Raw genomic sequence first — 13,691 nt, forward strand, 5'->3', positions numbered from 1 at the left:
GCAAAGCACAACGGACGTGCTTATCATTATACTGGGTGACTGCGCAGATACCACTTTGCGGAACTTCACGTTCCCGGATGCTCCCGAAACGAAGACTTATCAAGAGATAAAGCAGCGCTTCTGTACCTTTACGCCGAAGCGTTCAGTAGTCACAGAGCGGTATACTTCCATAAACGCACACGGGGACCCCGGGAGACCGTTGATGACTGCATCGTAAAGCTGAAGCGATCGGCGAAAAACTGCTTCTTTGGAACGTTTTTTTCTGAGGCACTCAGGGACCATCTTGTCGTGTGTGTGCGCAGCGAGGCTATTCGGTGCAAGTTTCTGGGTGCTGAAGACAACAAGGGCTTAAAAGCGTGAGTGATCACCACGTCTATGGAAGCCGCTGAGAGCCACGCGAGGGAGATGCTACCAGGACTCAGCGTGACACGAGAACCGGAGGAGGAGGTCAGGTGGCTACGTGGCGACAGTGCAGGGACTATGCAGTCGACCAGCTGTGATCGTTGACGTGGGACGGCGGACGCAAGGAATGTGCCCTTTGACAAGGACAGGATACCGTCGTACTATCGTTGTGGGGGTCCCCACCACCAGCAGGACTGCCGGCACATCAAGGCAAGGTATTACGATTGCTCTCAGATTGGACATTTAGCACAAGGCAAAGAGATTTCACTCGGAGGAGGTGTGTACCTTAGAATTGTATGCGCTAGGAGAAACAATTTATCCGTATAAAGTTGGCATGAACGTAAACGGGAAGGCATTGCTATGGAAACAGATACAGGCTCAGTAGTATCTATTATTCCTGAAGAGGAATATTTAAAACAATTTGGGCATTTGCCATATGAGTGCGTGCCATTACGAATATGGACACACAACGGCTCAAGTGTGCCATTGAAGGGGGGTCACTGCAACTGTAACTCATGAGAGCACTTCTTTTAGACAGCCACTAGTGGTAGCTGCAAATGAAGAAGGGCACACGGTACCGGCATCGCTTGCCCGAGACTGGTTGGATCACATTCGCCTAAACTGGCACAGATCTTCAGAGTGAACGCAATCACTAACAGGAAAGGCTGATAGAGAAGTAAAAGGACGTAATCATGGGCCCAGTTGGAACTACAAAAGGATTCGTGAGCTGTATTGTTTTGAAGCAGGGAGCACAACTGTATTCTGTAAAGCCAGGCCAGCGCCGTACGCCCTGAAAGACAAAGTTGAAAAAGAGTTGAATGAATTGAAAGCGGCAGGTTTGTTGTACCCGGTACGCGAAAGCCAATGGGCAACGCCTGTTGTAGCAGTTTTGAAGAGTGACGGATAAACCGTCAGGGTATGTGGCGACCACCATGTGCCTCTAAACACCTGTATAACCGTATCTCATTACCCGGTGCCGTTGCCGGAACATGTGTTCGCGTCATTGGCAAGGGGGACTTGTTCCAGTGTACTAGATTTATCGAAGGCGTACTTGCGACTTGAAATTATTAGGCTTTCGCAAGAGTTGCAAACGACAAACACAAACTTCGGCCTTTTTCGCTTCACGCGTTTACCGTTTGGTGTCGCGAGCGCCCCTACATTTTTCCAATCGGTAATGGATTGAATGCTGGTTGGCTTGGAGGTCACAGTGTGCTATCTCGATGATGTTCTCATAACAGGAGAAACCGAACACGAGTGCCTGAGACGTACTGAACAGGTGCTACAGAGACTGCGAGCACATAACATACGTATCAACATATCTAAATATCCAGTTCTGAAACAACGCGTCCGCTACATAGGTCACGAAATTGACGAGGTCGGCATTCATTCCACGAAAGATGAAGTAGAAGCCATATTGAAGGCTCCAACCCCGACTAGCGCCTCCGAGCTAAATGCTTTCCTAGGACCAGTGAATATTTACGCTAGGCTCCTTTCTTAAATATCATCATATTCATCCTGAATATACCCACTGCAGGACGAAGGATTCTTCCATATTCCTCCAGTTACCTCGGTTCTGTGCGAGCTGCATCCACTTGACCCCTGCGAACTTCTTAACCTCATCCGCCCACCTAACTTTTTACCACCCCCTGCTGCGCTTTCCTTTCCTTAGAATCCAGTTTGTTGCCCTAAGCGACCATCGGTTATCCTTTCTTCGCGCTACATCTCCTGCCCATGCTCATTTCTTCTTGATTGCTACTAGACTGTCAGTGACTTGAGTTATTTCTCTGACCCACTCTGCACGTTTCCTATTTTTTAACGTCGTATCGCTACCATCTTTTTCCATAGCCCTCTGCTTTGTCCTCAACTTGAGTAGAACCCTCTTGGTCAGCCTCCACGTTTCAGCCCCATCGGTAGTGCAGGTAAGAAGCAACAGTATATACTTTCCTCTTGAGCGATACCGGTAAGCTGCTAGTCATAATCTTCTCAAACAACAACGACCTAAAAACCACTCTACAAACTGCTCACAAAGAATGTTTGTGGGAGTAGACAAAAGGGTGTGAGAGCAGATTTCATAAATGCAATTTACCTCTAACCGAGGAGTCAGTGCTAGCTTTGTACGATAGAAACAAACCCCTCCGCCGGACGTGTGACACATCAGCCTATGGCCGCGGAACGGTGCTCGCACATACTGAGGGTTGCGACGAGATAATGATTGCTTTCGTGTCCCGCCCGCTTACAGCGACCGAAAGGAACTATACACAAATTTAGCGCTGGCTTTAGCCGTAATCTTGGGCATTAAAAAGTTTCACAAGTACTTGCTCGGTAGGCAGTTCGAAATAGTGACTGATCATCAGCCGCTGACGCAGTTGTGTGATCCGAGGAGACACGGTAGTCAAGTAGCGATTGCAAAAGTGCAGCGATGGAACAATTTCTTGGACTTTTATCAGTATGTGATCAAGTACAATACGGGTCAACAAGTAGGCCACGCAGAGAATTTATCAAGGCTTCTATTGAAAACAACTGCTGGTGACGAACAAGCCATAAAATTTTTCTCGTCACTATTGGAGGTTTCCTTCACAGTCGAGGAAGTAGCTGAAGAAACAAGCAGGAATGAGGTTTTGAGAACAGTAGTCGACATGACGTGGCGGGGTTGGCAGCAAGAAGAAGTACAGCGGTACCGCCGTTATTTTAATCGTCAACATGAGCAGTCAATGGAGCAGAGTTGTTTGTTGAGGAACAATCGGGTTGTTATCCCAACAGCCCTCATTCCAAGTGTTTTGTCTTTAATTCTAATGCGTGAGTGCCACCCAGAAATGAAAAAAATAACAATTCTGGCCCGTAGTTTAATTTGGTGACCATATCTTGACACAGATTTGGAGGACATAGTACGGACATGTGAGGTCTGTCAAAGTGTGCGGAATTCTGCGCAGTCGATACCGATTCAGCCTTGGCCAATACCTCTAAATCCTTGGGAAAAAGTTCATTTGGATTTTGCACATGTAGAAGGAAAATCACTACTGCTGCTGGTAGACGCCTGCTCTAAATGGCTCAAAATAAAAGTATTGCATGTGCAAATCAGCCTTGGCCGCGGTGGAGGCGGCAAGGAGCAATTTTGCGGCGTTCGGCCTAAACAATGTTGAGGTGACATACAACGACCCGCGATTCAGATTCAGTGAATTTCGACACTTCTTAGAGCAAAATGGTGTAAAGTCAATTTTCACGCCACCATATCACCCTCAATTCAAAGGTGTAGTGGAAAGGCTTTTGCAGGCCACAAAGAAGAGTATCTTGAAATTGCAGCTCGAAAATGAGAGAGCCGGCCGAAGGCGGTCCTTACAACATCGCATTGATAATTTTCTGTTTTCATACACGAAAACTCCTCATTCATTCATAGAATCAGCGCCCTGCGAATTGTTTCTCGGAAGAAAATTTTGAACCAGATTGTACACGCTGAAACTAGACAAAATGACGGTGTGGAAAGACAAGTGAGAAAAATAAGCGCACGGCATCGCACCAAAAGGGCGAATTGGTGGTTTGGAAAAAATTTTAAGGTGTCAAAAGTGGCTTTGCTGGTACAGGTAGACGAAGTTCTTCGGTTGTGTCATGCAGAGTGCATAAGATATATAGTCGAATCGTCAAGGGTTCGCTGGTCTGAGATACCGCTGTCTGCGAACGTAGAACCTCAAAGCGAGACGGTACCAGACATTTCACTGAGTGAATGCACATTAGACATGGGCACGTCCATGCAGTCATCGGTGCCATCCGGAGAAAATTTGGTAAGCGAACAGACCTTCACATAGCAGCTAGTAGGACCACGGCCTTTGCTGTGATCCACTATGACCCGGCGAGTGGCTGAAAGGTATGGGTACCAATTATCATTTGGCGGCGAACCAAAATAAGGAGAGGAAAAGTGTTGCATATTATAACCAGCAGGAGGCCATGGTCATCTGTATCTCAGCGCCACCACAATGCTATAAATAGCCTGTCCAGGTAAGGGAGTGCGCTTTTTGGTGTTCCTTGCGTATACTGAGAAGCCGTCGACAATAAACCCGTCCCCACAGGCCGTCTCGACTCTAATACTTGCGCGTTTCTCGTTATTTTGCGTTATTGCCTGACTTTGTACCTCATGCGGTCCACAGATGGCGCCATGGGCACGACGCCAAATGTTGCTTTATCTCGCGCTGAGCAGCGATAGTCGTGCCCAGGCACGAGAGCGCAGTGTTATCACCGCATCCAATCACGCCTCGTGTAAAATTGCAACGAGCTTACGCACTGAACCGTAAATATTGTCGCCTTCATGAAGTTCCAAATTCAAAACTGTTGCGTTGTGCATCGATCATCGTCGTCATCACGAGCTTCAATCTGCACTGCTTCTGCATTTAACCTAGGTAAATTCATCATACACGTAGGCCATCTCACTAGAGACGGAGACTATAGCCGTGCTAGACAGGCTGCCGAGACCACCGAATAACTAGAAGCCAAACTGGCTCGTTCACGGGAAGGTTACCAAATGCGGAAAACACTCAAGATCGAAGAGGCAGCAAGACGACGACTAACGCTCGTGCAACTTGGTTACAGGCTAGTTGAACTATACTTTTTCCATGTCATTTGGCTTTCAAGTTATTTGATGACAGCATCACTTTGCCGTCATCCTTTTTTTGCAAGCTATCCTTTGCATGTGACTGTGTGACATCACTGATTATCCAGTCATCCTAATCATGTGGCTTTCTAACAATGTCTTGATGCCATCATCGCTCTTTTTTAACAACATACGTTTCCACTCTTTCCAGAACTCACCCATGCAATATGGATTTATCATGACTATAATGACGTCGTTACTTTTTTGTAGTTCTTTGTAATCCTGAGACAATATCATGATGAGTTGATGATGCGGCCAATTACTAGATGGTAGATACTACGCTACTATTTGTAGGCCTTATACTTGTCAATAGAGTTGGTAATGTTACTGGTAATATCGTTGCTGCAAGTTATCGCTCTCATGAGATTATGTCTAAGGTTTGGCAATGTCATTACTTACTAGTGATGGCATACTACGCATCTCTTTACGTCATATTTTTCGGAATCACAACCCCCTCCTTATCTTGCGATATCATGGCTGAGACCACTCCTCGCGAACGAATTTCGCAGACAGGCTATGCGAACAGCTGCCAGCCTCAGATTTTGCACCTGGTGAGCAATACAAGGATACCGCCTTATTACAATATGCATGCCTTGGTGCTACAATGCATAGTTTGTATTTGCGTGAACATCTAACGTGCGAACTTAGAAGCTTATACTCGGACGTGTCAGAAAAAGAGAAGTACAATATGCAGTATTTTATTCTTCCGCTTAGTTCCCCGGTTGTGGCCACCGTCCAAACCACTCAAACAAACATCTGCAGAAGAACCAGAAAATGTGACTTCGCGAATCACGTACAAGTGCTAGCGGGTACAAGTGTCAAAGGTCAGCGGGCCACGTAATTTCGCCTCGAAAATGCAGGTCCGACACGAACAGAGTTAGTCGCGCCGGCACTTGCGTTTTTCTTCCCGTTCGCAAGGTGTTGCGGATATGGCCCTTGGTATAAATATTAGATCACCGCTCCTCTCTTGGCACAACCGCGGCTTTTCATATATGAGAGCCAACAGGCTGGTTTAATGCCTCGGACGGCGCCCTCTCGTCGGGACTTTGTATCTCAGAACGACTAGAGACGTGGCAGGAGTTTTGGTAGCAGACGCTGTCCAAAACGCACAACTTGATTACCACCTCATGCTCTAATTATTCGACAAATTGTAGACATGATGCAGCAGTTATGCATTGTTTTCGGCATTGAACAATGATTATTAAGTTTCTTGGATTTAAACTCTCAGCTTAATCTTTGAGTAGCCTGGTATGGTTGTGACGCTTTTTGCTCTTTTACTATAATTACCTTCTAAGTGAAGCAAACAGCATGTACACTTTTACTATGAGCATTGCAGCGCATTTCAGGCCCAGTACAAAGGAAAGTGCTATATAATATCTGGGCAATTTCTAACCTAGAAACAAAACCCTTTATTCAAAACACAACACGAATAAACATTACGGCCTTCCAGTATTTCCATGATATTTCGTCCTTTTACACTAAAACGCATCGGGACACTGTAATAAATATGCCTCTTTTTCTACGACTTACAACCACAGCATTCATTAACACGTTTTTCACCGCTACTATCTACCAATATTGCTTCATTAACTAAACCCAAAGGCCATTTTATAGTCTTACTGCGTAACATAACTATAGTTGTCTATCACTGTCTTCGTAAGGCGTCGCCTCAGTTTTGTCGCTCAGATTTAGTGCCGTGGAAACCGCTTCGCCACGGATGCCCTTACATTTGTGACATGTTTTGTGCGTGATCTTGCACGTGGATTTGACATCGCGGCACCTTGTATAGAGCCACGTCCCCTTGACCGCTAAACACGATAGTATTGTCAAGCCACTTGGTCTCCCATGAGAGCTCCATGCCTCGGATTCGGAAGTCCTTTATTAAGTGCTAATTTATAGAACAAGAAACAAGTTTAGTGCATTTTAATAGGACAGCGTTCCACGGGAAAGAGCTCAATGTAGATGAAAATCACCCACAATTTTGCGTCATTATCTGCATGTTTCTACAGTTTTTGTTAGAATATTATCATAGCCCTTGAGTTAGTGGTGGATGTGTTCTATGTCCTTGAAAATCTCCCTTTCCTGCAGCGCAATTCTTGCATCGTATGTAATTCGTCAACCATGACATTAAATATGCTTTCTGCACTGAGCAAAATAAATAATTCTAGCCTGCTTTCCAAGTACCTTATTCATGTGTCTCTGTGCAAATCGTACTGTCCACAAAATTTTATACATGCCCGCATCCAAAAACTCTTAAATTCTGATCTCTTGTTCAACTTACATCGTTCATTGGTGAGAAGTGCAATTGCGCAATGATGACACTTGGCGTTGTCGCTGAACCAAGGCTTTGTGACTCAAAGTAACAAGGGCTGGAAAGACCAGAAAGCCTTACTGCGTACTGGCAGCGTTGTCTAAGCTTGCTCCAGGTGTCTTTCTAAGGAATGCACTCTTTAACTGAAAGCACTCTCTTCGCTCCTGCAACCGCTTCCTTCTACCCACCTCACAAAACGGGCACGAAGAGAACTTAATTACATCACGTGCGCTCGAGCGCTCGAAAGCGAGAAAATTGTTATGCGGCATCTTTTCAAAAAAGGGGTGTCCGAAGCGGAGACAGTCTAAATAAAGCGACTGGAAAAGCGCCCGCGCAAATCGATCGCATCTAGGCGCCACCGGGTGTCGCCGTTAAGGAGGCTTCCTTGCCGATGGGCCTGAATTAAGTCACCGAGACGTAGAAATACTTCAAAGACGGGCGATGAAGGGAGCCAGTCAGGAAGCCCAAGCGCAAAGTTCCCTCGACACACTTCTTTGGCACACAGTGCTGTGAGCTTTGGTGGCAGAGTTGACACGGAAACAGCTGGCGTTGCTGCGTTTACAAGTTCCGTCCTAGTGAGCCCCCTGATATAGCGACACATTTATAACACATTGATAATGAAGTCACCGTATTTATCAAAACGAATGAAAGATCTTCCATTGCTGTGCAAACTAGTATTGACTAAACTTTGTTTCTTCCTTTTTCTATTCTTTCCTGGGTCAACTCAGAAGACCGTGAATGCAAAGCTATTCCTCGTGCTTTGAGATACAAGCCCACGTGTAGTAGCGAATATTTCGAAGGCCCTTGTCAGAGCGCCCTCTTTTTTCTTCTATGTTTCGCTCTGTACTGCAATCCTTACCCCTTGTCACGAGACACGACTTAGGTAGTTGCAAACACGGCATACATCGGCTGACTGGCCCTGCTTTTTCTGCAAATCAATTTTCATTCTTTTTAATGTGTGTCACAACAAATAGTGTTTCACGTTTATGGCCCACAGGAAAGTCGGCGTTTGCGCCTAACCTGAGTAGGATTGTTTTTCATATATCCGCGCTTATGGTCACTGATATTTTCATCAAATGGTTTCAGTTTTTCTCCTTTCTTTCTGTGAACCGTACCACAATAATTCAACAGTGGCTGTGTTCGCCTATTTCAGGGCTATATATAAACATCTTTTAAATGCACAGCCTCTGTTCAGAGCTATATCTGTTTCGAGTTTTATTAATAAAAGTGGTGAAATTGGTAAAGAAAGGTAAATTATTTATTATTCCTTATATATTGACCAATTCTGTTCGGCAAATTGCCAGAAGAAAAAGGTGAACCTAAGATCCAATTTATAAGCCTGAGGCTTGCTTCACAAATGGTATTGCACCATCTGGCAATGCGTTACTGGAACTATATAGATGATAGTAATATTGAGAGATTACAAGGCGTTATCACATGAGTTCATAAACCTTTGCATTGCCTTACGAGTAGGGGGGTCCTATACTGTGGTTGCAGGCTTCTCTTCTGCTGCCGAACTTTCCTGTGTGTCGGCATCCTCCAGAAAAGAGTTGAGTCAACCGTTTATGCAGCAAGCAAGCAAGTACCACAAAACATGTCAATAATTATAATTATTTTTGCGAGAATGTAGTTTACAAAATTCTGTCAACGTGCGGTCATGTATGCATTGCTCTAAATATTCACTGCTTAATAAAGCACGTCATGAAATACCACAAGTAATTGAGCAGAAACCGCTCTTGAAACAAAGAAGACCACGCACTGCCGCAATTAAACCTTGGATAGTGAGAGTGACCTGGGCGGCATTACTGGAACACACAAATTCACACACCACATAAATCTTATTTAATCATTTACAACAGAAAAGCATAGTTCGCGTTGCTAAACCTGTTTGAATATGTGCAAACACTCTGTCATACAAACTAACACAAAATGTAATCATCATCATCATCATCATCAGCCTGAATATACCCACTGCAGGACGAAGGCCTCTCCCATATTTCTCCACTTAACCCGGTTCTGTCCTAGCTGCATCCACTTGACCCCTGCGAACTGCTTAACCTCATCCGCCCACCTAACTTTCTGCCGCCCCCTGCTACGCTTTCCTTCCCTTGGAATCCCGTTTGTTACCCTAAGCGACCATCAGTTATCCTCTCTTCGCACTACATGTCCTGCCCATGTCCATTTCTTCTTCTTAATTTCCGCTAGAATGTCGGTAACTTGGGTTATTTCTCTGACCCACTCTGCACGCTTCCTATCTCTTAATGTTACCTCTACCATTTTTTCGTTTCATAGCCCTCTCGGTTGTCCTTAAGTAGAACTCTTTTGGTTAGCCTCCACGTTTCAGCCACATAGGTGAGTACACGTAAGATGCAATTGTTGTATACTTTCCTCTTGAGCGATACCAGTAAGCTGCTAGTCCTAATCTGCGAGTGCTTGCCAAATGCGCTCCATCCCAATCTTCTTCTTCTTGTTATTTCCTTTTCGTGGTCCGGATCTGCGGTTACTACCTGTCCTAAGTAGACATATTCGCCTACTACTTCCACTATTTCGCTACCTAATGTAAACTGCTGTTCCTTCCTGAGGCTGTTGAACATTACCTTAGTCTTCTGCATATTGATTTTCAAGCCTACCTTTCTACTTTTCCTTTCTAGGTCATCAATCATTATTTGCAGTTTATCCTCCGAGTTGCTTAGCAAGGCAATGTCATCATCAAATCGCAGATTCCTGAGGTATTCTCCATTTACCCTTATTCCTAACTGCTCCCATTCCAAGTCTCTGAATACTTCCTCTTAGCAAGCTTTGAATAGTACTGGCGGGATTGTGTCTTCTTGCCTAACACCTTGCTTTATGGGAATTTTGTTACTTTCTTTATGCAGAACTATGGTTGCTGTGCAGCCACTATATATATCTTCCAGCACTTTCACGTACGGCTCGTCTACCCCCTGATTTCGCAATGCCTGCATCACCGTCGAGGTTTCAACTGAGTCAAATGCTTTTTCGTAATCAATGAATGCTATGTATAAGGGCTGGTTATATTCCGAACGTTTTTCTATCACCTGATTGATGGTATGGATATGATCGATAGTAGAGTATCGTTTCCGAAAACCTGCTTGATCCTTTGCTTGATTGCAGTCTAAGGTTGTCCTGATTTTATTAGCGATTACCTTAGTAAATACCTTATTTGTAACAGACAGTAAGCTATTGGTCTAATTTTTAATGTCCTTAGAGTCCCCTTTCTTGTGAATGAGGATAATGTTTGCATTGTTCCATGGTTCCGGTACCGTCTATGACACCAGGCACTGCATATACAGGGTGGCTAGTTTTTCTAGCACGATATCCCCTCCGTCCTTCAGCAAATCTGTAGTTATCTGATCCTCTCCAGCTGATTTCCCCCTTTTCATAGTTTTTAATGCTTTCTTGACCTCGTCCTTCGTCACAGGTGGAACGTCTGACTGTTTTTTCCCTACCACCAATCTCATTACGGTCCTGACTACTTTGGCTACTGTAGAGATCTGTATAGAACTCTTCGGCTATTTTGACTATCTTGTAACAAACTGTAATTGCTGTTAAAAAATCATTTCCACCCATGCCTTGTCTTCTTTTGCCTTGTGGGATTACTAATCCGTTTTGTGGATGCAATCACTCTGCTGCATATCTTCCTATTTACAGGCCTGTATTGGGCTTTTTCTTTACGATAACGCTTAGTTGCGAGTGACCATTTGTATTGTTTCATCTGTCTAGTTAAAGACCTTTTTCAGTGAACTTGCATAGTCTCTTTCTTACGAGCAGAACAGCAACCATCGGATAAGAATTTTAGCCGGACAAGCTTGGCTACGCCGGATAAAAGTACTCAGCAAGCCTGAGGGACCTTCTCCAACCTTTTCAAAATAGTCATGTGTGGGCTACTCGGGCACCGAGCGTGTCCTGTACTCTGATGGTGTTACCGCATGACCAAGCAAGAGGCCCCTAGAGAGAAAAAAAATCTTCCAATAAGCCAGTAACTGCGTTATGCAATAGGACGTGGAATGAGTTTTCTCCAGCTCATCGGGGAAAAGAACCGCAGTTAGATGCATCCCCTCGCGGAAAACTGTCAAGGATCGTCTACTCCACGCTCATCTCGAACGACACGAGATTCTTGGAGGAGCTATAGCGAGGATCCTGGGCATGTGTTTCTAATACATTTATATATCCCACCGCTTGCTATTACGATTTACTTACCTCCCCAGCCAAAGTAAATCAAATGATCACGCGAGTCTCAAAGAAAACAGAAGACTTCAGCAAAGAGGAAATGGTCACGTTGATAGAAGTTCTAGTTGTCAGTGCTTCCTGCCATATATCCCACTTCTAAGGCACGACCAGTCTCGCCATTATAAGCTATGCTTCGGAAGGCATATAAGAGGACACTGGTTTTATCTTTGAGATTACTTGCCGTTGCTTTGAGATCTACCGGTAAAGTAAGGAACCTCCAATTCTCCACCGTATACCTAGACACTCAGAAAACGCCCCTTGTTGCTTTTAGAAAAAGCATCTGGTATGCGCATGTGCTTAGGAATGGCTGCAAAACGTGCTGGTCGATCGACCATCGGCGGGTATTCATTCTTTTGAATCTTTTGTCTGCCATGGTAGCGATATGTATCTGAGTAGTGCTCTTCCATTGCTCGTATTACCCAGTTGCTTTTTCTAATAATAATACGAGCAATGGAAGAGCACTACTCAGATAAATATAGCTACCATGGCAGACAAAAGATTCAAAAGAATGAATACCCGTCGATGGTCGATCGATCAGCATGTTTTCAGCCATTCCTAAGCACATATGCATACAGATGCACCGAGGCAAGAGAAAAACAAGAGCCCAGTCGTCGAGAAAAACGCGTCGCTTGCTGCACAGATAACGTTTGTGCAGACGCCTACCAAAGAGACCGCACGATGGCAACAGTCCAGGTGATAACGTAATCTGATACCATCAAGGAATAATTTCAGCGGTAAAATATTTGGCAACATGGAATCACTCAGAGCTGAAGAAGAAAACTTGATAAATTCAATCTCAGAGTACTAACTCACTCATACAAACTCTCTGGAAATAGTAAGCATTTAGCTGTGCATACATAGAAGCTTTATCCTAACTAAAGAAAGGAGCAGAAATAAAAGCGTCATTTTTCCTTGAAAACCGCAAAAGGCATTCCTCAGTTTCTAGAAGAAATGACTTCGTGGCCGAAAGCATAAGCTGTAAAGGTTAGACGGCATCATTAGAGATGGCTTTTGAGGAAGTTTGGTGGGTTTTGCAATGGCATATTCATTTCATACATGCACATGGGAGCAAAAAAAAAAAGAAAGCGAAACAAAAAAGGGTAGGCGACGTGTTGCTAAGCAACCTGAAATCCAATGGCAGTTTTTTCTCTTTTTGTTTATGCATACTGCGGGTTTGCTCAGGTCAATAGCATTGTTAAATATAGCACGAACTGGCGATGATTGCGTAAATGCTCCTCTGGTTCGGCCTTCATAATACGATATATTCGATCCTAAATCGCACTCGGAGGTTTTCAAAGAAAATTCACTGGAAGGAAAATTTACATTGATCATTCTGTGTTAGAAAGCTCGTAAGATCAGGTAAGGAACGCTCATGTAAATACCAAGAGTAAAAACCGCTGCTTCCCGCATTAAATAAAACCAGTTTAAAGGAACTGCATCGTGTGTATTCCTTGTTCTAATTTATTTGTCTTCTTGAGCGCTTTCGAAACCCAAGATTTAACAGGGTGAAGCAAATGAGGATCAATCAGTGTTTACCGAAAATAGTTTGCGTAAATTGCGCCGTCTATAACGTGAAATAGGTATCGAAGCTTAATATTGTCAACCTTGGCATTTATAGTTTCTACATACTCAGTATATCCGGCATTGTTAGATCGTTCTGCTGACGACGTTGATTGCGCAGATGCTCGATATTTCTTTCTGCGTGGTCATTAGGAAACATATTATGCATGTCATGTACATACTCACTATCGTCAATATCAGAGCTTAATATTGTTTTGTGGAGAACTATTCCCAAGCCCTAAGATAATTGGTAAGATTCAAGAACAGTTACTTACGAACACTATGGCAGGTACTGTTTAAGACTATATGTATTGTATGCTTCCTCTTCATAGTTATTATTATTACTCGGCTAGCATTACTAGTCGTACTGAGCGCTTTCATCGCTGTGGCAGCTGTGGTCCTGACGCATTAGAGAAGCAGAACAATGTTCCAAAAACAATCTTCCGTAAAAAGAATCCAAATCCTCGAATTTTTCAATGAAAGCTATGGGGAGTCGTATAGATGTGACCCCAGCTGATTACCCCGCGTATA

At 44.2% G+C, this 13,691-nt stretch overlaps 1 protein-coding gene across 1 annotated transcript in view; it reads left to right on the top strand.

Moving 5' to 3' along the window:
• The first annotated feature begins 405 nt into the window (after positions 1-405).
• LOC146186729 (uncharacterized) overlaps positions 406-13,691 on the top strand; it is a 69,289-nt gene continuing 56,003 nt past the window's right edge. The window contains exons 1-2 of the mRNA XM_084608102.1: positions 406-447; positions 517-617. Coding sequence (XP_084464228.1) covers positions 406-447; positions 517-617 — 143 coding nt within the window. The remainder of the gene's footprint in view (positions 448-516; positions 618-13,691) is intronic.

The sequence above is a fragment of the Amblyomma maculatum genome, chromosome 6 (genome assembly GCF_055883805.1).
Source record: "Amblyomma maculatum isolate TAMU_Amacu chromosome 6, ASM5588380v1, whole genome shotgun sequence".
In the NCBI taxonomy this organism is placed as follows: domain Eukaryota; kingdom Metazoa; phylum Arthropoda; class Arachnida; order Ixodida; family Ixodidae; genus Amblyomma; species Amblyomma maculatum.